General features: G+C 46.2%; 1 protein-coding gene across 1 annotated transcript in view; it reads left to right on the forward strand.

The window, feature by feature from the left end:
* The window catches only part of LOC101935709 (aryl hydrocarbon receptor), a 138,012-nt gene that overhangs the window by 107,264 nt on the left and 7,024 nt on the right, over positions 1–23,724 (forward strand). The window contains 5 exon segments of the mRNA XM_005311491.4: positions 3,284–3,325; positions 3,327–3,408; positions 6,293–6,426; positions 7,072–7,274; positions 10,201–10,310. Coding sequence (XP_005311548.2) covers positions 3,284–3,325; positions 3,327–3,408; positions 6,293–6,426; positions 7,072–7,274; positions 10,201–10,310 — 571 coding nt within the window.

The raw sequence follows: 23,724 nt of genomic DNA on the forward strand, positions 1-23,724 counted from the left end.
GTTAGAAATTGTATGGAGTATACATGTATATTCTCTTTACACAATTCCTTCTTGTGAAAGATATATTTTGTTTCCTGCCACAGTGTGATTATAAAAGCACTATCCAAAGGTAACATATTTTTTCACCGTGTTGGGTTCTGAAATAAGCCTTCTGCTTCATCTCATCTGGAAAAAGGCAACAACCTCAGTAGGATTTTTTTCTTTTTTTCTGTAGTTTGTGAAATGCCAAGAGCTGAAATGTCAGCTCCCATCTTAGTGCCTATTACGTTTCCCACCATAAACAGAGGTAGACAAATGTTTGTTTGTTAGCAGTTCTCTTTCTCTCTCTCTCTCTCTTTCTCACCCACACACATACAGTCACAAAAAACAATTGTTTTGGGTCAAACCAAACCCAACATTTTTCAAAATTTTCAGGAAATCAATTTGGAAAAAATATTGTTGTGGGTGAAAATGAAACATTTCATTTGACAAAATAAAAATGTTTTGTTTGGATTCCAACCATTTACAACATTTTTACAGTGTTTTTTTTAAATGAAAATTAAAGGAACTTTTGAACCAAAAAGTTGAAACCTTTTGTTTAGAAAATGTTGAAACAAAACATTCAATTTTTTTCAGTAATTAATTTGTTGAAATCGACATGAATTCACAGAATGTTTCCATGTTGCCACATCTGCATTTTTCTCTGGAAAAAGTTATTGCAAAAAATGTTGCCAGCTTTGAACACAGTCCCCTCCACAGAACCAAACAATCAACTGTAATTTTATTGACTATTCGTAGCATTAGATGCAGTGTATTAACAACCTACCTCACTTCATTTTATTCTCCAAAGCGTTTCCTTCCTTGATTTGCATTTATGTCAAAAATAGCTATCAGGTAGCACTTTAGGGGTTGAAGAATGGCACACTTCTACTTATTCTCTGCCCTATCTCTTGTCGCTAACATTTAGCATGATTAGGTTCTGTTTACATTAAATCCAGTTTCTTCCCATTCTGTTTGTTTCGAAGTTTGGCACAGTATCATGCTTTGAATGCTAAAGACATAGTAGCAAGTTTACATGATTTTTAATTAGAGGTCCTATAAAACTAGGGGGGAAAGTGAGGTCATCTTAGTTTTAATGAACTTGTCCCACATTTGTAAGACATCCGAAGGGTCTTTAAATACAAGCCAGCAAGCCAAAACACCGGATACACTGCTTACATGGAGCCTGGTAAATATTGTGAGGTGCTCAGATACTACAGTAATGTGACTATATAAGTAGTATAGTCACATAAGTATATGGTCAGCATAGTTTTAGGCCAGAATGATCACCTACTCTGACCTCCTGCATAACTCCCAGAAATTTCTGCAGCAAGCCCATATCTTACAGGATATCCTCTTATTGTTGGGGACAAATTCAGATCTAGTGTAAGATCCTGTTAACAACAGGTCTAAAATGGCCCATGGTGGAATGTGACAGCATCAGAATGTTGTGAAGCCATCGCCACAGTGCAGAGTTTATCCCAAAAGGTAAAAATTTTGAAGAAGGCCTTGCCAGGGAAAATCAAACCTTACCTCCTGGCAACAGCACATGTGGCAAGAAAAGGATTTTTTTTTTTTTATCAAAGCTTCCAGTGGGCTGCTGTTAGTCACCAAGAATAAAAAAACATTGCACAACTTTCTATCAAGGTCTTGGCAGTGCCCTTTTTTAAAAACACAAGAGCGTCGTTGGTTTTAATCTCCTGTCTGGCTGCAGCATACGGGATACAGCTGCAGTGCGAGGTGGCTGGGCTGAGAACAGGAGCCCATCCTGGCAGTGACAGGCAGCTACAGAACCTGCTGCAGGGAAGTCACTGCTGTTACTTGGTAACGCGGAGCCATGCCGCACACTGCAGAGTTACAGCCTCTTCGTATCCAGCACCAGCTCCAAAGCACTTCCCATGTTCCCAGGGCGGCGGAGCTAGTGTGGGGATTCTGCCATCTCTTTGAGTTATGTTTTCCCTGACATGTCAGACTCCTCAGCTGAACCAGAGTTGAGTTTCTCTAGTTGCGTCCCTTTCCTAGCCCCACACAGGGCAACTCTGAAAAGACCTCAGAGGCTCAATGCAGGGTTGTTAATAGCAAGAGCGGGGCATTCCCTGTACTCCAGCTGGTGCCCTCTTTCCCCAAAGAGCCTTCCCATGGATTGGTGGGTGGGAAGGGACAAGCGTCTCTTTGCCAACCCCTGAAGACCGACGGGTAGGAGGTACAGGCCAGCCAGTTATCCCCTAAAAGGGGGAGGGCATAGGAGATCATTTTTGTCCCCTCTATCCCCAGCCCAAGGAGACACACAAGAAGATCAATTGTGTAGCCAGAATTTGAGGAAGGCTCCTGGCCCTACATCTGTCAAATGGGAGCAGCGTTGTGGAACGGAGGGTCCAGGATGGGCCTTACAAGAGTTTTGAACTCCACCCCCAGCAATTTCAAATTGTTCCCTCTTGTACTTTTCTCATTTGGCTGTGAACGTTTAGCACAGCTCCTCGCTGTACAACCAGCGTACGAGTCATTTAAAATGTTTAAACTTGTCTGTCTTGCCTTTTGATGGAGGGAACAAATCCAAACCAGTTGGGGCGTGCTGCTCCCGTTAGCCCGTGCATAGGGAACACTTCACATAGCAAACAGTTTGGAACAGAATCCTGGATCTTAACATTCCTGACCCCGGGAGAGGCTCAACCTGAAAAGGCACTTGGTGGCCTAGGCTTATAGGTAGTTTTAAAGATTGCTGTGCACAGGTCTTGTACAGCAGGTGGCCTGGGAAGAGACTATGGACCAAACATTGAACATGGTGCCAGCAGGGAAATCAGGTAGTGTTTGTAATGTTTATTTCTATTTTTCTGTTGCTAACAGTTGGCTTTCAGCTGAAACTGTTACTTTGTAATTCAGCATCAAAGAATTAACCCAGAGCAATGCTTCCCAGCCAGGGGGCCTCTGGCTTTGAATGCCACAGTAAAACAAGTCATAAGATTATAGCCCCACTTTCAGAGCCTTCATTCTCCAGCTAGTCTGAATGACTCTAACATGTGACTGATTTAACCGCTTTGCTGTACACTTGTCTCCGTGGCAGTTGTCATAGGGTCGGCCTGCGACACTTAGTCAGTCTGGCAGAGCTGAGGAAGCCAGACCATGCACAGGTGTAGAGCCACAGGCGGGGATACGGGCTGCAGAGCAGTGCTGCTGCGATGAATTAGTTGTGCCCTTCAGTTCTTGCTCCATGTGTCTCCCAGCTGAGTGGGCATTCAGTGGCGCATTCCCTTTGATTTTTTTTCAGTCAGACATCATCTACCAGAGTGTGTTTGAGCTGATCCACACGGGACGATCGAGCCATGTTCCAGTGCCAGCTGCATTGGTCCCTAAACCTGCCTCCATACAAGGAACCGGAGCGAGGCACAGCCGGTGAGTGACCAGGGCTGAGGGAACACAAGACTGTTTGTGCAGTGAGAGCCGTGACTACTGCTCCCTCAATGAGCTCTACAGGAAAAGCCCCATGGAGACTGACAAGCCTAAAGTGCTAAAGCAAACAAGGGCTGTAAAGCACAATGGAACTGCAATCCCATTGGGAACCCTGGCCTTACATTACAGCCCAGCCTATGAAAGGCCGGGGAGGGGGGGAGAGCTGGCAATGCAATTTGTGGCTGCTTTGAGCAGGATGCTGTTCTGAAGAAAACTTATTCTTAGTGAGAGAATCAAATCTGTTTCGATGGGCTATGGAGAGCCAAGCCAGTTAGAAAGGTCAAGGAATGGAGGAGCCAATAAACTCGCGCCAGTGTGTCTAAGCTGGATCTACCAGCTTGTTTAAAATGGAAACAAAATCTCTCGAGAGAGAGCCAAACCCACTCTACCCTTCTCAGGGTGGTGCAGGGTTTCCATTCATGGCCTCCCACAGAATGGGAAGCTAGACCTCCACATATGGCTTTGAGAAGAGAGGGGTAAGAGCCAGGGTATAATATCTTTTTGGCTCCATGCCTGACCAGTGCCCATCAGAATCAGTGGGAGTCTCTGTCCAAGAAAACCTTGAAAAAATCATGAGGCAGCACCTAGATCTGATGCATAAGACTGACTTTCCATCAGCATGATGGTGGCACTGCCACCCACCCAGAACATCTCACGGCCTTTCCAAGCAGACCCCCGTACACAGAGCAAGCAGGGACGGCAGCATAGATCCCTGTGAGCCAAAGGAACCATTGCACAACTCCACCTCTGGCAGCTCCTACGGGGAAGACTCACCACAACACCGAATCATAGCGTTTAAGGCCAGAACGGAGCACCATCTAGTGTGACTTCCTGTATGTCACAGGCCAACACCAGCACCTGTACACTAAACCCAGCAACCAAAATTAGACTAAAGCGTGACAGTCCATGGTCTGCACAGGCAGAGAATCGGAAGGACCGAGGTGCATCAGTGCCCGAGTCCTCATAGTGGCAGGGAATGTTCTCCTGCCTGGCCCTTCCAGAGCCTTCAAAAGAGCCAACAATGCTTATTGGGCAACAGGGTGAAGGCTGGCTAAGAGCTGACAATGCCTGAGCCCTGTCCATCCCTAGGAGATCATCCATAGAAAAGACCAACAGAGTCCTAGGCCATATTCAGGCTGAAAACCTGAAGGACTCAGATGAAACTCAAGTCACCTGGCTACATCTTTCAGAATGACCCTTCCAGCCAAAGGGAAGGTTTGAGATGGGGCAGCAATGCCCAAGGTGAATCATGTTCAACAGGCTCATCATTGCACCTCAGATGGCTCAACAGAATGAGGAACTAGCGCGCAGAGTACATCTACACAGCAGGTGGGAGGGCACTTCCCCATGTGGGTACACAGACGTGTGCCAACTCTGCTGGAAAATAGCAGTGTGGCCACGGTGGCACAGGCAAGGGCTCGTGCATACCACCTGAGTACAAACCTACCCCACCCTGGGTACATACTCAGGTGACTACACACCCTTGGAAGCACCCTTCGAGCTGGGGTGTAGACATGCCCTAAGACAGTAGAAAAGGCTTGCTGATGTAGCCATACTGGTATAACTATATTGACAAATCCTTCTCGTGTCGATGCAGCTTATACCAGCTAAAGTGTGCATTTGCTGATATAGTTTTTATTGTATTTACACTAGGACTTTTGTCAGTGTAGATATGTCATAAAAAAATCACCCGCTAACCCTCATTACTGTACTGACAAATATCTAATGCTGGCCTGGCCTTACTCTGCATTTCCTATGCTTGTGTAGATCAAGACCATGAGAGAATTTACTCCCAGGGGGCTTTTTAGAATTGAAGCTCTCTTTAGTAACAAAAAAGAGAGGACCAACAGCGAATATGTGTTCTCCGTCATTGGCATCACTCTAGTCTATGTGGTATATGCCTGTGAGGCAGGAATTGCTCCCTGTCTGCCTTTAAAGCCATGTTTATTACAACACTGATGAATTAGTGGCTAAATACTGTTTGAGATGCCTGCTAAAAATGCTTGCGGCACTAGCCCTGGGACTGACTGTAATCATGTATGTTTGGCCATATTTTTTTTTTTTTTTAAATAGGAAAAAATTATCAGACCATATTATGGGCTGCTAATTTCTTCTGACAGATTTCACCACCTAATTTGAAGCTTCTGGATTCACATAAGCACATAAGCAGTCCACTGGATGTCTAGAGCTGATGTAAGAGAAAAGAACTCTCTTGCCTTCATTAGCTGGCATCCACCTACCCAAGCTTAGATGATAGCCTGTAGGCCCCCATCCTGCAAAGACTTAAGCACGTGCATGCTGACTTCAGTGGTTACAAACAATATAGAAAGCTAAGCATGTGTCTCAGTCTTTGGAGAATCAGGGCCTTAGGGTGCGTCTGTGTATATGCATGATACATTATTCACAGGCATGAAACTTTAAAAGGGCTGAATTAATTTCCAATTTAATCAATTACAGCACCTTATTCTATTCTGGACGGAGACAGTGCCTGGCAAGCTTGATGCCAGATCATCCCTCTAAAGCCAAGGGACAGACCCCAGAAAAGAAGCACTTGTGCTGGGAATGCCAACTGACTCTCACACAGTGCTATAATTAGGGGTCTGCTCAGCTTCCAATGTGCTCGAGTGTCTTCTGAGAAGATGAACGGGATCGCTGCATGTGTATGGAGAGGAGAACAGGCTCCAAGAGGCTCGTTCATTCCAAACTGCATTGTCCAAGCCTTTCCTCCATGCCTGGTGGACATTAAGAACTCAGCATAACAGGAATGTTCTGAAGTGATTTCAAACCAGATGAATACATTCTCTCTTGTTTTGATTTGGTTTCCCAGCCATGCCTCATGTAGACAGCAGCACCACCACCATGGATGACCCCCAGCACCTGCCACCTGAGAATTCCTCCTTCTTAGAAAGAAGCTTCATCTGTCGCTTCCGTTGCTTGTTGGACAACTCCTCGGGATTCCTGGTAATCCAGCCAGCAAGGCATTTGGGCTCGGATCGGATCCCAGAGAGATTTAGGCACCTACCTCTCAATGGAAGCTAGGTGCTTAAATACCTTTGAGGATCTAGGTCTTGCTCCCTTGCTGCACTTGTCCCATGACAGCCACACCCCCGGGAACAGACTCTGAGCCTGGCTTTTCGAGTAGGTGCTAGTTTCTGCTGTGGGGTGGTGCAAACCTGACCAGAGTTGTTGGGGAGTATTGGGATATTTCCCCATTCATGCCACGCTGTGGGGAGTCCACAGAACTCTGCCAGGCTCAAGCTTTCTCTGGACATTGGGATTTTGAGATGAGACAGTAAGAGGAAGGATGGCCTGGAGGCCAAGGCCCTGCCCTGAACCTCAGAAGAACCATGTTCAACTCTCTGTGTGCCCTGGGGCAAATCTCACTGTGCCTCTGTTTCTCATGTGCCCAGTAGGGATAATGGCAGTGTCTTATCATCTGTGAAACAGGGATAATTTTCCCCAGCTCACGAGGGATATATTCAGTAATGTCTGTGTGGTGCCCAGATGCTACAGTGGTGGGGAGTTGAATGGAGAGATTTTGATATGAATGATCCATGTCACTAGTGTATATCTTTGTCATCCCCACTTTTTCCTTCTTCCCCAAAGGCCTTGAATTTCCACGGCCGTTTGAAACTCCTCCATGGGCAGCAAAAGAGAACAGAAGATGGGACCCTCAGGCCTCCCCAGCTGGCTCTGTTTGCCATCGCAACTCCGCTCCAACCACTTTCTATCCTGGAGCTTCGAACCAAGACCTTCATCTTCCAAACAAAACACAAGCTGGACTTTACCCCCGTGGCCTGTGATTCAAGGTATGGCACAGAGTCGGGGCCAAGATGCCACATGCTCACAGCTCTCGTTAAGTTTGCTGAGGATATAGGCAGACATCATGCTATAGCTGTTAGTACTGCTGTTGTAGAAACAGAGAAAACAGTAGATTGTAACCCTGGCCAAATGCCAGATTAAATGAATAGAGAAAAGAAAATCTCCTATGCAAACTTTGTCCCGTTGCATTACAAATAACCTGCATTAAACATAATGACATTCAAAGGGACATCATCAGGTTAAAACCCACTGTGTCTCAAAACAGATTTCCAGCTATCGGCATAGGCTGGGATTATCACAGCAACATAAAGAAGTTAGGTGCCTGTCCATGGGCCAGCTGCCTCCTAAGAGCTTGCTCATGGCCTGCGGTCACTCTGCAGCATCCCTGCCTCGGTTTCCCTTTTCTTCAGTTCTGGCCTATAACTCAAATTATCAGAAAAACTCTTCTCAAGTTCAGCAGTTCTCCCTAGACTCCCAAAACAGAGTTCTCAAATCTTCCACATGTTCCCACTCCTAGTCTTTCCCGCCAGACCTTCTCTGCCTCGTCTGTCCTTTAAAGACTCAAGGTCCCCGCCCAGAGGCTGCCTATGCTCAGCAGCCTCTGTAGTCTTTCCCATTTCCCACTGTAGTCTCTCAGTTCCCACCTGCTTCCTCTGGGTTTCCTGCTGGAGCCTATTCCCACCCAGCAGCCATTCCCTGCCTTGGCAGGCGTCTGCTGAAATCTCTCCCTCAGCCTCACTCGTGTTCTTTCCCTCTGTGAGTAAGCAAGCTAAGCAAGTATCAGAGGGGTAGCCGTGTTAGTCTGAATCTGTAAAAAGCAACAGAGGGTCCTGTGGCACCTTTGAGACTAACAGAAGTACTGGGAGCATAAGCTTTCATGGGTAAGAACCTCACTTCTTCAGATGCAAGTCTTGCATCTGAAGAAGTGAGGTTCTTACCCACGAAATCTTATGCTCCCAGTACTTCTGTTAGTCTCAAAGGTGCCACAGGACCCTCTGTTGCTTTTTACAAGCTAAGCAAGCGTGCAGACATGGGACCCCCCTGCTTCCTGCTGCTCCTTATCGAAGAATCAGCTCCTGCAAACCCTGCTGGTTCCACTAATGAAACCCCACGCCCCATCCCAGCTGTGGAAGGCAGGGCTAATTGTATGGGCCTGGCCAGCTCCAGGCCTCTGGCTGTTAAAGGGGCTGGCCACCCTGTTACAGTGCCCAGCTGCCACTGAAATGCAGTCGGAGTTGGGCAGCTAACTTGGGCTCCTTTGAAAACCCAGTCATGGTTATTTAAGGGCATTACTTTTACTTTACAATTATTATTGCTCTTCTACCTTGTCCTTCCATGTAGAAGGCATCTTGCTACAAATGCTCAGCTTGGAGAACATCCAGAAACATCTTTAAAGCAGTGGTCCCCAAACTGTGGGGAGCGCCCCCTAGGGAGGAACATTCGGGGGGGTATGTAGTGGGCCAGCCCCTACAGGTAGCAGGGAGGGAGCGCCATGCTTCTGTCCCCGCTCTGCTCCCAGACCAACTCCACCCCCAGCCTTGCTCCTCCCCCAACCCTGTCAACCCCCAGTCCCGCTCTGTCTCCAGCCCCGGGCCAGCCCCCATAGGGATTGGGGTGGGAGCACCATGCCTCCAGGCCAGATCCGCCCACAGTTCCACTCCACCCTCAACCCCAGCTCCACCCCCATCCCAGCTCTGCTGTCATTCCCTCTCCATCCCAGACCAGCTCCTCCCCTATCCCCAGTTCCGCCCCAGGCTCTGCCTTCAGCCCAAGCTCCTCTGCTGAGGGAGCCTTGGCTGTGCAGTAATGGGTGGGGGGAGCACAGGCAGATTCCATTACTGGTAAGGGGACACAACTGGGAAAGTTTGCGCACCATTGGTCTAAAGACAGAGGTGCAGGGAGAACGTACTGAAGATGACTCTTCCCAACTGTTTTTCCGTGAAGTGAGCAGAGTTGGATGGGACTTTTTGGCTGGAACATTTTTCTGCTGGAAAATGTTGATTTGTTGAAATCAAAACGTTCTACAGGAACTTGACAAAATTTCAGTGGACCCAGCCAGGGTTCAATCCAAAACCTGGTTCATACCAGCTCAGATGTCCTGCTCTTCAGCAGCCAGCCTGCTGGGCTGAATGGGAGCTGATTGGCTAGAAACCCAGGCTCAGATGCTGGCAGTTCCTTGACAGCCCAGGCTTCCAGGATCCCCAGTCTGGGGTAGCTGGCTGGGCAGGCCCCAGCTCCCAGTCTCCCCGAGGAGTTAGGAGGCTGGTTTCCTGTCAAGGGCAGCTCCCTGAGGACAGGGGCAGCCCAGCAGGATGGCTCCTTGGATAGGCAGGTTGCCTAGTTTCCCAGCTGGAGCAAAAACAACGAGGAGTCCTTGTGGCACCTTAGAGACTAACAAATGTATTTGGGCATAAGCTTTCATGGGCTAAACCCACTTCATCAGATGCATGGCGTGGAAAATACAGTAGCAGGTATAAATACACAGCACATGAAAAGATGGGAGTTGCCTTACCAAGTGGGGGGATCCGTGCTAACGAGCCAATTCAATTAACAGTAGAATACCAAGGGAGGAAAAGGGAAGAATACCAAGGGGCAGCCATTCTGCAATACCTGTAAATACCAGCTGGGGCAGTCATTCTGCAAAAAAATTTGAGTTGATTTTTCTTTGGTTTGTTTTACCCTGCTGGCGACTGAAACATTTTCAAAATCCCAGAATTTTTCACAGAATGGAAAATGCCTCTCCACTCAGATGGAGGGATAGATAAGCCCACCATAGTTTTCCCTGTTATCAGATAACTGCACAGATTAGGTTAAGCCCTAGCTAGTGGACCCACATAGCTGTGTTCTGCATTCATCCTTGGTCCTAAAAGTTCCATGAATTCCATTTCTTTTTTTGTTTGTTTTATGTTCCAGAGGTAAAGTTGTGCTGGGATACACAGAAACTGAGCTCTGCATGAGAGGCTCCGGGTACCAGTTTGTCCATGCCGCAGACATGATGCACTGTGCAGAGAATCATGTGAAAAGTGAGTTTGGGGCCGAGTTGTAAGATCAAAGATCCCAACTCAGCTAACATGATTGTATTGTCCTATTTTATGCAGGTCTGGTCTACTCAGGGAAAATTACTGGCATAATTATACCAGCATAATTATAGTTCTTTGTATGCTAGTCCCTTTGTGTATTCCACATGTGGGTGCGCACCACGCGACTGAGTCTGGAAGTTTTTCCAGGCAGTGTCCAATGACCTGCATATGCACAGTATCTTCCCTCGTGCTTCCCAACCGAAGGTATAGGGGGCAGTACGGGTCGATACCTCTCCAGTTCACTCTTATGGCCGCATGGCGTGAGTCAGAATCCTGTCCTCCTTCGCTCTTGCAATCTCAAGAAGAGTTATGGTACATATTGGCTGCAAATAATTATCCTGTAGTTTAGAAATCTTAGTTGTATGTCATATAGTTTAGAACAGCTTAGTAAACCCCTCCCCTCAGTCGGGGACTGTCTTTGTCTTGGGGACTATGCCCAGGTTCCTGGGCTTCAAGAACTGCATCTCCTGCCTCTGCTCTTTTTCTGTCAGCGATGATCAATGGTGATTCTACTGTCTGGGTGAGGCGCATAGGTTTGAGAAGTGTCCTTCCTGCCCAGAACCAGAGAGGCCCAAGGAAGGACTCAGGCTGAAGAAGCACCTAATAGAAGAAGCTTTGAGGCCCTGCTTTGATCTGGGCCAAAGGGACCTCCCTGTACTTTGGCTTCAGCTGACCAGCAATGCCCCTCCAAGCACGAGCCATGGAGCAGAACCACTGGCACCAAAGCCCAAGGACTCAGGACACAGGGCTCCCCATGTGAGTAAGAAACACACTCATGGGCATAAGGGCAGATCCCCGCAGTGGACTGCCCACAAGGAACATGTTTGCTTCCCAAGCCATGCCTGGTCAGGTGAGACGTCATATACAGATCCCATGGAACTGGTGCCAAAGCCCCCTGCGCTGGAGGATAAGGCAAAGAAGAAAAGGGATCCATCAGTCCCAACAGTGAGGACAGTACCGGGTCAGAAAGACAGGCCAATCCCAAGCATGAGTGCAGGTCCAGATGTACCATTGGTACTGCCTCAGCAATTCAGAGAGTGGCCAGCTCTGATGGATAAAGCGGGTCCCTCTGGTGCCTTAGTGGGAACTCCGCAGACTCTGGGTGTACAGAGAATTTTCTGACACCAGAGGATGTCTTTCTCCCCCACCCACAGTCTCCACTTCTGTCGGACCCTGCAGTTCTCAGGGAAGTTCTTAGCTGGGAGGCCAAACTGTTGTTGCTGTCACAGGAGAGACCCCATCCCGATCCATCGGACAGGAGCATCTCAGTACCGACAGCACCACCATTTCTGATGGAACCATCTTCAGACTCGGAGGAGTCAGAGGCAATAGCTCCACCGATATCTCCAGGAAGGTGCAGGAGCCTAGACAGACAGCCACAGCACCCCGATCCTCTTGACTACGACACCCCCCTGCCCAGGGATACCTGGTCATTTCCCTTGGGTATCACCACAACCGATAAATCCCTTCTTCTGGCTTACTGGGGCCCCTGGGATTCTCATAGCAGATGCCCAGAACTTTCACAAGGGTCCTACCATTCTTCCCCCTCTCGTCAACCAGTTCCATCCGTGTATGAGGAGGAAGAAACAGTGCCGGTACTGCCAGTTCTGACCGGAGCCTCCTCATGACAGGACGACGTGGTCATCCAGTTGCCACCCTCTCTTCAAGATCTAGTCCAAAGGGTGGCCGATGACTTGCAAATCCCACCGGAGGAGGCCTAGGGCCCCCAACACCATCTCCTGGACATCTTACAGCCACAGGGACTATCCCATCCAATAAATGAGGTCATCCTGGGACTGGCTAGAACGGTTTGGCCTGCTCCAGCATTGAGTACCCCCACCCTGCAGTGAGCCGAGGGGCATTGTTTTGTACTGCCCTGTGAGGTAGCAGGGCTCCCTGGCCACTCTCCTCCCCCTCCCCCCGGTCCCACTGTCTGTTGTTTGCCTTCTTTTCTCCCCCAGTTGGCGGCACTTGGGGGAGTTCTCTGAGGCAACCGCACATGGGCAGAGGGTTGGCTCCTCCTTTTTCCTTCCCCTTGCAAAAGAGGAGGATCTGCCTGGAAAGAGGGCCAGTCTCTCAGACAGCCCCTGGATATTCAGCTCTAAGGGGTTAAAATCCTAGAGTCTATTGCTTCTATTGCTCCTTCACAGGGTTTGCCTTCTACCACTCTTCCTGGGGCATATTGCTTTGCTGTCAGTCAGGGCAGCTTCGGGAGTGGTGCATCTTGTGGCTGTTCCCTCCTTGGCTAGGACCAACAGTCTTTGGGTGGAGCAGCCTTATTCCTGATCACTGCCCCTTCCTATGGTAAATTCCCCCTTTTAAGCTCCTCCTCCTCCAGGCTGAACAAGTCTTGAAGGTGCATCTTGTTACCATGGAACCGGCCCATAAGAACTTGTTAGTTTCCTTCATATCTGAGTGATGGTGTGTCCCTTCACATGCCTCACCCCTCAATATGGGAAGGCCATTTGGGGTTGGGTTGTCTCCATCGCTAATCTCCCGTGAAAAGAAATTGGGGTTTGTGTGGTCCTTTACCGCTCAGTGTTGTACTCGGAAACTATAGTGTTGTAGTGCAAGCTACCATTTCATCATAGGAGGGTTCATATCCCCCGTTGTCTGGATCCAGCATAGGGGCGCATAATCAGTGATCAGGGAAAAGGGGCTACACAACAAGTAATACCAATTAACTGCCCATTGGAAAGTTAATACTTCCTTGTCAATAACTGAGTACGACTTTTCCCTAGGGAATAGCTTCCTACTTAGGTATAGGACCAGGTGCTTTTCTCCTTCAAAGTCTTGTGAGAGGATGGCACTGAGACCAACATTCGAGGCATCTGTGTGTAGTATGAATTCCTGAGAAAAATCAGGGCTGAAGAGCACAGGTGCCCGGCATAGTTGTGTTTTCAGTTTCCTGAATGCTTCCACGCATTTCCTATCATAATAGATTTTCTTAGGATTGTTGTCAGGGCTGGCCTTACCATGAGGCAAACTGAGGCGGCCGCCTCAGGTGCAAGACTGGGGGAGGGAGGCACCACTAGGACTCAGAGTGTAGAAAATTGTGTCTGCTGCTGGTGCATATGTATTCTCTCTGCTCTAGATGCACAAAGATGGTGGAGTGCTACGCTGGAGGAAGGAGGGCACAAGAGACATAACAGGCAGGAAGGAGAAAAGGTGAGGGAATAACAGAAAGCAGCAGGAACTGCAGGGAGAGAGAGGAGGAGGAGCCTCTTATGTACCTCTCTAGCACCCCCAGGAGCCTGGACTGATTAACACCAGCTTCTCAGGGAGCTTCCTGTTTCCTGCTGCTTCCCTGAACCCACTTGAGAAAAACAGGCGGTCAACTGAAATAGTAGGAACCAGTTAGGCCCTTAAGACGCTGATATCTTCCTTCACTCAGGCCCTGCTACCAGCCTGCTTATTTGTCCCCTTCAACTGAGTGTTGAGAGCCACTATAGCTGGCACAGAACAGCAGTCGTGAATGAAAGAATACTGTTTTTGTTGCTAACTCTTCCAGTCTAATGTTCCAGCCACATTGGGTACTACAGGAACAAAGGATAATCCAGGACTGAGGACCCACTTGAGCAGTAGCCTGAGGGACTTCCTTGTACTGCATGGGCCACAGCAAGTGAAAAATTTCATGTTCCCCAAAGACAATGAAAATAGACGTTTCCATCCAACACATTACTGGTGTGAAATCCCCAATGGTGACAAAGGGGAGAGGCCATGGCTTATCTACTCAAAAACCCAGAATGCTGCATACTGTTTTTGTTGCAAACTCTTCCAGTCTAATGTTCCAGCCACATTGGGTTCTACAGGAACAAAGAACTGGAAAAATCTGCTAGAAATCTGGCATGCCATGACAAGGCAGCAAATCACCAGAGAGCATTCCATAGGTGGAAAGAGCTTGAGATGAGACTAAGGTTAAAGGCCACCATAGATGATCAGCATCAAGAGAAGATGCATCAGAGTCTCTTTACTGGCTAAATGTTCTGAAAAGGCTCATTGCCATTGTGAGAATGCTTGCTACCCAAAATCTAGCACTGCGTGGCACTTCAGATCAGCTGTATGTGCCAAACAATGGAAACTTTCTTAAAATTGTGGAGCTGATGGCTGAGTTTGATGCTGTACTCCAGGAGCATCTAAGAAGAGTCACCACCCAAGAAATGTACACACACCACTACCTTGGAAAAACAATTCAAAATGAGATCATACAGTTACTGATGGCAAAGGTGGCTCTCCAGGTTGTGGTGGATGCAGCTGATACTGCATCCTTGTGTCCTTGGCCACAGGTCTGGTCATTCATAGAGACTCTTGGCTCCAGTCATCAGGCTTCCTAGAGAGGTCCAAAATACTTTCAGGACCTCTCTTTTGATGAGGCCAATCTGTTCAATGAAAAGACAGATGAGTCTCTGCATTCCCTGAAGGACTCGAGTTCCACCCTGAAGTCCCTGTGAATTTGCAGTCTAGTCCCCAGGAGAAAACATCCATAACAGCCCTTCAGACCACAGCTTCCTTCCTCATACTACCAGCATCCACCTGAACCTCATCGCCAGTGACCCAGATCTCAGAGAACCCTTTTCCAGGCTCCAACCCCTACCACAGGGGTAGTCAATTATTTTTTGTCAGGGTCCAGATTTCTTGGTCAAGGTATAGTCAAGGTCCAGACTCCAGAGAAAATAATAATTTTAAAAAATTATAACAATGATAAGTAAATAAGATTTTGGGGTCTATTCAAAAGCTTTGAGTGGTCCAGATTTGGCCTGTGGGCCACCTATTGAGTACCCCTGTGCTGCCACATCCTCCACATTCTCCACTTACTTCCAACCGCAGGCCAAATTACACTTTTGACATACAGGTCAAGACCTGCATACCACCACCGATGCCGCCTAAGGTGCCATCCATCATCTTTGGAGACCACCTTTCTTTTTTCACCCACAGTTGGAGCAAGATCACCATGGACAGTTGGATTCTAGAGATTATCTATCATGGATACTCCATAGAGTTCCTTTCCTTCCCTCCTCACAAACCTCCCACCTGCCTCACCCACACCTCTGAGAGACCCCTCCAACCAATTGATTCCTCAACAAGAGATAGACTCCATATTACACTGGGGCGCAATAGAGAGTATCCCACCTCAATACCAGGGAAGAGGATTCTACTCCCTATATTTCCTCATCCTGGACCTTCGACAGCTGAATATCATTATCAGGAAGATGAAATTCAGGATGATTACACTGACATCATGGCCTTCAGGAGGGAGTGTGGTTCAGACTCATATTTCCATGTGGACATTGACCCATCGCACAGGAGGTTATTATGGTTCAGGATTGGCCAGCAGCACTACCAATAAAGTGCCTTCCCCTTTTGTCTTGCAACAGCACCCAGGGTCTTCACAAAGGTGTTCATGTTAGTAGCAGCCTAAATGCGACACCAGTGACATACGGTGTTCCCATAGTTGGACAACTGGCTTCTGGTGGGACAATCCTGACAAGTGGTTGTCTTTGCAATAGAGACTCTTTGGTGCCTCCTTGCCACCTTACGTGCATAAACGAAGACAAGTCCACTTTGTCACCCATACAAACAATACATGTCATAGGAGCAAGGCTGGACTCGATCTTGGCATGAGCTTTCCTTCCCATGGAAAAGTTTTGCATTATGAGCAGCCTGATTTCCCACATTACCCACAAGCCCCGAAGTATGGTTCATTGGTGCCTTTCCCTCTAGGGCCACATAGCCTCATATACCTCTGTGACACCTTTCATCAGGCTCTACTTGCGGGGCCGATTAGCTTGGCTCCACTTGACCTACCAGCTGACCAGGGACCACATCGCCTCCCCAGTCACCGTTCCCTCAGGATTGCTCGCCTCTCTTGCTTGGTGGTCAAACCCAAATAGTGTCGTGGTGGGGACCAGTTTCACTCCTTCTATACTGAGAGCCACCATTGTGACGGACATCTCCATTACAGGATGGGGCACTCATTTGTATCCTCACACAGCCCAGGACACATGAACACCACAGGAGGGCCAGACTGCATATAAACTCACTGGAACTCAGAGCAGTCTGCCTAGCCTGTGCAAATCCCTGTGTAAATCCTATCATACAATATAAACAAACAGGGAGGAGCGAGATCTCATCCCCTCTGTCTGGAGGCAGTCAGATGGGGGAACTGGTGTGTCGGAAATCAAGTTACCGTACGGCCACTTACCTCCCTGGCACTCAGAACTCCCTAGAGGACAGACTAAGCAGAAGTCTCTCCACAGACCATGAATGGGAAATAAATGATGCAGTTCTGGCTAACATCTTTACACGGTGAGGTACTACCTTATGGGGTACTCTTTGCATGCCAGACGAACAGAAAACTTCCCAAGTATTACTCCAGGGGAGCCAGAGGCAGTGACTCTCAGGGGGACGCTCTCCTGCTCCCCTAAACCGGTGACCTCAGATACACCTTTCCCCCATTCCCCTCAGACTGCAATTTCTTCAGAAGATTTGCCAAGATGGAGCCTCCTCCTAGCTCCCTGTTCGCCCAGACAATTCTAGTTTATGGATCTGCTAAGGCTGTCCACACGCCCGCCCATCATGATCTACCCATTCCAAGATCTCCTAACCCAACCTGAACTCACTCCACCTCACCACCTGTTGTTTGGATGGGCATTGGAAATAGAATGCTCATGCTCTGCCTTGGTCCAGGAGATCCTTAACCAAAGCAGAAAAGATTTAACCAAAGCGTGCTACCAAGGCTAAATGGCTTAATTTCTCAAGTTGGATGGATCACCACCACCAGTCCCTTGGCACAGTAGGCATTCCAGTTATCCTCGACTATCTCCTTGCCCTAACATCAGGGCTTTTTTCAGCAAGAGTCCAAAAAGACTGAATTTCTTAGAAAATATAGAAGATACACTGGGACTGAAGTTCAAATTAGTCCAACCTGGGAAAACTCACTGGCTTTCTCATGAGTGATCCTTGGCTGTTGTCTTAAAATTACTCCAGCCGTTATTACTGGCTTTGGAAAGTATCTACCAAGATGGGATGGATCTAAGTAGTGAGGCTGGTGGATTACTTTTGCTACTACATTCAGAGAAGACTATTGCCATTCTCTCTCTCTCGTAAGTCTACTATTGAAACCACTTGGGTCATTAAACAATGCCATCCAGGCATCTGCTACAACAGTAGTAGATCTTTGTCCAGCAATAGAAGCTACATTTGGATCAATCAAAGAGCTATCCATTGAAAAAGTACTGGAAGAAGCAAAGACTTCAGTCCAGAAGTTGACTAATGAAGGCATTTATATTGAATCCTTAAGTGAAGAAGACAAGAAGTGTTTGTGTACTTTTTCAGTTGTCTTAACAGACTTATTCACCCACGAAAGCTTATGCTCCAATACTTCTGTTAATCTATAAGGTGCCACAGGACTCTTTGTCGCTTTACAGACTTGATTCTTAAAAATCTACAACAGTGACTTCTAGATTCTACCCAACCTCTATGTAGCTTTTACAGATGCCTGTCCTATAAAACACCAACAGTTGAGTGGAGTGAGGCACTACCAGCAATGGGGCTGCCATGTGATCAGGACAGAATAGAGAATTTGAACACAGAGTGGAATATGATATGACGAATGAATTAAGATTTGACTTCAACTTCTTTTTTATCATCACTAGTGGCTCGACCCAATCTTTGTGTTCTGTTTCCTGGGATGAAAGAAGTAGGAATTCATCTCTTGCTACTCCCAGTCACAACAGCTACAGCTGAGCGTTCTTTTTCATCATTGAATAGAATTTTGTGTTCTGAAAGAAGCCGCCTTCTGCCTGATCATGTGAATGAACTAATGAGCCTATCAATTGAAGGAATGGAAGTACTGGACACACGAGAAGCCACCAAAGAGGAACGCATTGCATTCAAGAAGTTCATTAACAGAATTGTGCAAAATTATAACAAGAAACCAAGAAGGATGTAGACGTAGTGCTTCATAGAAGGCTTGAGTAGCCAACTTTAATTTGTGTGATGATTTTAAAACATGAGTTAAATCTAATAAAATGGTCATGAAACATTTTTTTAGTTTTTACTATGGTGCCATATACAGTCCACCTTCACCCTCACAGTCTCACCCCTCATTGGCCCTGACACACACACCCCTGTAAATTCGAACACCCCCCACCCATTTCAATTCCTGGGGAAACCACTGCAGTGTAAGGTGAGTGTGCCATCATGGCCGTGAGTTCATTGACCCTTCTGGCTGAAGGGATGTCTACTAAGAATGTCACTTTCATGGACAGGTGGGTCATGGCACATGTTGCTATGGGTTTGAAGGGCAGGCCTGTGAGGGTTGACAGGATGAGGCTAATGTTCCATTGGGGTATAGATGTGGTCTATCATTTTGTAATTTCTTCAAAAACTGGCTTGCTCTCTAGGTTGCTGTTCATCCAGGTTTCGCGACAGTCGATTTGTTATTATTTTGGTGAACAATTTATAGACATGCAAAAGCAGGCAGATTGGGCGATAGTTCTTTAGATTTTCTCGATCGCCTTTCTTATGCAGCAAGATGGTATTGGACTCTTTCCAACTGGATGGTATCTTCTGGATTTCCAGGTAATGGCTGAACCTTTGGGCGAGAGCTTTCCAGAGTTCCTGACCTCCCACCTTAAGCACTTCTGCTGTCAGACCATCCTTGCCTGGAGCCTTCCCCTCTTTCATTTGCTGGACTGCGTGATGGACTTCGCTGATGAGAACTGGGAGTATGTGTTCATTGGTTTGTTGAAGTGATGGCATTGGGACGTCTATATGGGATGCAAAGAGCTGGGTATAGAAATCACTGCAGATTGCCTCCATCTCTGTTTGATCGGTTACTGATTCTCCATCCTTGTTCTTCAAAGCCGATAATGATGACCTATACAACTCCAGTTCCTGTTTGCATTTTTTGAGACTTTTACGATCTTCAACAGCCTTCAGGAGCTTTTCGGTTCGAAATTTCTCGAAGTCTTCCTTCAGCTTCATTCGTATGAGCTTGCAGAGAAGGGAATACTCAAGCCTGTCACTGCCATTTCTTTTCATTTTCCTCCTCTTCTCCAATAAGGTCTTTGTATTCTCCGAGATTCTTCCACTAGCTCTTTTTGGTCTTTCATGCTCAGCTGATTTCACGCACAGTTCCAGTCTCTTGCTGAAGTTCTCATAATAGTCGTCGCAGTCATCCAGGAGGCTCCAGTCTTCCCTGGAAATGTTTTCCTTCAGGAATACATGGCCTCTGCAGTGTGTATAGGAGAGATTAGGGTTACACTTTTCTCTGAGCAAAGCTTGTACTCCACCATGTCTTCCAGAGAAGTTTGCAGCTCCATCAACTGCACAAGCAGCCATTTGTTTGGGGTCCAATTGACAAGCATTTAACTCTTCTAAGATTTGGGTTGTCACAGATGCAGCCATTGTATCTTCTATAACTTGAACATCTAGAAATGCATCTACTGGCCTACTCCTGACATCAAGATAACGTACACAATGACTTAATACTTGATGCCCATTTGCATCGGTGCATTCATCAGCCATGTATGCAAATTTTTTGAATGTGGTGAGAGAGTTCTTCACTTTTTCAACTGTTGAATCTTTCACCACATACCAGTTAGTTGAGTTTCTTGCAGAAAGATAGTGAGCATTCGCTGGTCTTGTTCAGAACCAGTGTTCAACTTCAGGATGAACAAGTGACAACACACTTAACATTGGCCTCCAGTTTGTACTGTGTCATATCTCTTGCTTAAATAGAAAGTAGGATGCCACAGCCATGTTTGTTTGCATTAACTGTGTTGTGTCTCCAGCATTCTTAACAGTCTCATTAAGTACTTCTAAAATTGGCTTTGAAAGTGGGCTTATAAGGCTTTCTTCATGTTGATGCACTCCAGAGGCCGGGTGTTTTGCTGCCTTTTCACGTAGTTTGTCAGCATTGGCTTTGCTGATCGGTTTGACAAACCAAGCTCCTCCACTTTTACCAGTTATAGCATTGGGAAGCTTTTCTTCTTTGTAAACTTTTTTGCAAGAGGTGCACCAGTAGCCATCTTTAGTAACTTCAATAAATGGGAACACTTTGACCGACAAACATCGGAAACTGCCTTTAGGTTTTGGAGACACTGTTTCTTCAGTAGGTAGCTGTATTTGTGCTTTGGGATGGTCGGATGTAGATATACCACTTGAACCTTCAGATGACATGTTGATATATTCTTGGTTCTTGATGTGTTTTTCACCTTGGTTAGTTTTTGAGGCCTTTGAGTGGAAAAATTGTTGTCTAGTTTTTTGTCTTTTCATTTTCACTTTGACCTGCAACATATAAAAGAGATATGAATAAAGTAAGTGTTTTGTTAGGATAATGCAAATTTAACATAAGGATTATGCAAGTTACAGCAAAACACATAACTGGTCTAGATTTCTAAAAAAATATAAATTAAAAAAATGTATTTAATTTAAATTGACTTTTGAAAAGTAAGCCATCATGGGATAAGAGGGAAGTCCTCTCATGGATCAGTAATTGGTTAAAAGATAGGAAACAAAGGATAGGAATAAATTATCTATTTTCAGAATGGAGAGAGATAAATAGTGGTATCCCTGACGGCTCGGTACTGAGACCATTACTGTTCAACATATTCATAAATGATCTGGAAAAATGGGTAAACAGTGAGGTGGCAAAATTTGCAGATGATACAAAACTATTCAAGATAGTTAAGTTCCAGGCAGACTGCGAAGAGTTACAAAGGGATCTCACAAAACTGGGTGACTGAATTTCATCTGCCATTTTGTTCCCCAATGTTGATAAATGCAAAGTAATGCACATCGGAAAGTAATCTCAACTATACATACAGAATGATGGAGTCTGAATTAGCTGTTAATACTCAAGAAAGAGATCTTGGAGTCATTGTGGATAGTTCTCTGAAAACATCCACTCAATGTGCAGCGGCAGTCAAAAAAGCAAACAGAATGTTGGGAATCATTAAGAAAGGAATAGATAATAAGCCAGAAAATATCATATTGCCTCTCTATAATTCCATAATACATGCACACCTTGAATTCTGGGTGCAGATCTGGTCACCCCATCCCAAAAAAGATATATTGGAATTGGAAAAGGTACAGAGATGGGCAACTAAAATGATCAGGGGGTATGAAACAGGAGGAGAGATTAAAATGACTGGGAATTTTCAGCTTAGAAAAGAGACGACTAAGGGGGGATATGATAGAGGTCTATAAAATCTTGACTGGTGTGAAGAAAGTGAATAAAGAAATGTTATTTAATCCTTCACATAACCCAAGAACTAGCAGTCACCCAATGAAATTAATAGGCAGCAGGTTTTAAAAAAACAAAAGGAAGTACTTCTTCCCACAACATACAGTCAACCTGTGGAACTCTTTGCCAGGGGATGCTGTGAAGACCAAAACTATAACAGGATTAAAAAAAGAACTAGATAAATTCCTGGAGAATAGGTCCATCAGTGGCTAGTAGCCAGGATGGGGAGGGATGCAACACTATGCTCTGAGTGTCCCTAGCCTGTTTGCCAGAAGTTGGGAATGGGCAACAGGGGATGGATCACTTGATGATTCCCTGTTATGTTCATTCCCTCTGAAGCACCTGGCCTTGATCACTGTCGGAAGACAGGATACTGGGCTATATGGACCATTGGTCTGACCCAGTATGACCATTCTTATGTAAAAATTAATTATAATAATAAAAATGTTTAGTACAGAAACTCCCCAACATAATGACCTCTCAAGATAGCAACGATGTGAGATAACAACCTTGGCAAATAATGCATTTTAAAAATCTTGGCCTACTAGGAAACATATTTATATAAGTTTCCATTCCCAGTCACAAATCTAGTATTCTGGAGCAAAGTCACTAAAATATGGTCCAACAAACAGATGTTTATTTAATGTGTCCCTCACTTTTCCCTCCACCGCACCCCACTCACCGGTGTTGTTCTTGGTCGGTGGAGACTCAGAGTTCAGAGGTGCTTTCACGTGAGTACACCTCCCAGGTGGGGGCAAGAAGGCACCTTGCTCGTTCCTCCAGCTGCTCACTGTTCGCTCTGGCCACTGCTGTTTGTTGTGCCATCGTTCACTCCACCACTCTGTTGCCAATGGCCCTGCGCAGTCACCTTCTGCTGCCACTGTGACCTCTGCGAGTTGATCTCTTGAGGTTCCACCCAGCTCTCAGTGATTTCAGCTGAGCTCTCAGTGGAGGAACCTCGCTGCTAGTGCAGTCAGGGCTGTCTCTTCCACAGAAACACTGTCCCCACAGCAGGACTAAGCACTTAGACCTGATTATCAGTGATTTCAGCTGCAGTGGTCACTTAACAGAACAAAAGACTATCTATGGAGCCTAATCAGCTCAGTCTTTAAACAGTGGAGAGGGACAGGTCCCCATCCTCTCTCTTGATGCCCTCAATCAGCACAGGCTAAGTACAGTTCTACTGCCCTTTACTCATACAATGAGAACAACAACATTTTATTCCCCCTCCCCCCCCCCGCATTCAAGTGATTTGTAACCCAAACCCAGCCAAAATCTATCACTTGGGCAACACAGCTCTGTTTGCTGGATACCTAGGTAGATTAGGTGTGAATGTGAATACAATCTGGTCCTGAAGCCTTTCCCCCCAGCCCCAGCTCATCACTAGCTGTCAGGGAGAGCTCATTTAGACTTTGCTTACAAATCATCATTTGAAATTATTAGGTTGGCCAACATCACCGAAATGAATGCATTGACATTGTCATAAAAAACAACAGCTGTATAAGGAAGCTAGACTATGTTCATACTTTTCAAATCTATTATACTTTTTCAGATACACATATTTTATCATACACTGTATATGGTTTTAAAGTGTGTATTAATGTTTCAATTTCAATTCAAATTTCCAAACAGTCACTAAATTGGCATGTAACTAGTTCACAAACCTGGGGGGGGGGAGGGTTGGGGAAATTCACGGGGGGGGGGGGAGTAGGGAAATCACTCCAACGAGAAACTGCTGAGCTAGAATTGATATGCAAACTAGACACAATCAACTCCGGTTTAAATAAGGACTGGGAATGGTTGGGCCATTACAAACATTGAAATCTATCTCCCCTTGTAAGTATTCTCACACTTGTTATCTAACTGTCTGTCTGTGCTGGGCTAGCTTGATTATCACTTCAAAAGTTTTTTTTTTTTTTTTTTCTCTTAATTAATTGGCCTCTCAGAGGTGGTAAGACAACTCCCACCTGTTTATGCTCTCTGTATGTGTGTATATATATCTCCTCAATATATGTTCCATTCTATATGCATCCGAAGAAGTGGGCTATAGTCCACGAAAGCTTATGCTCTAATAAATTTGTTAGTCTCTAAGGTGCCACAAGTCCT

The sequence above is a fragment of the Chrysemys picta genome, chromosome 11 (genome assembly GCF_011386835.1).
Source record: "Chrysemys picta bellii isolate R12L10 chromosome 11, ASM1138683v2, whole genome shotgun sequence".
In the NCBI taxonomy this organism is placed as follows: Eukaryota; Metazoa; Chordata; order Testudines; family Emydidae; genus Chrysemys; species Chrysemys picta.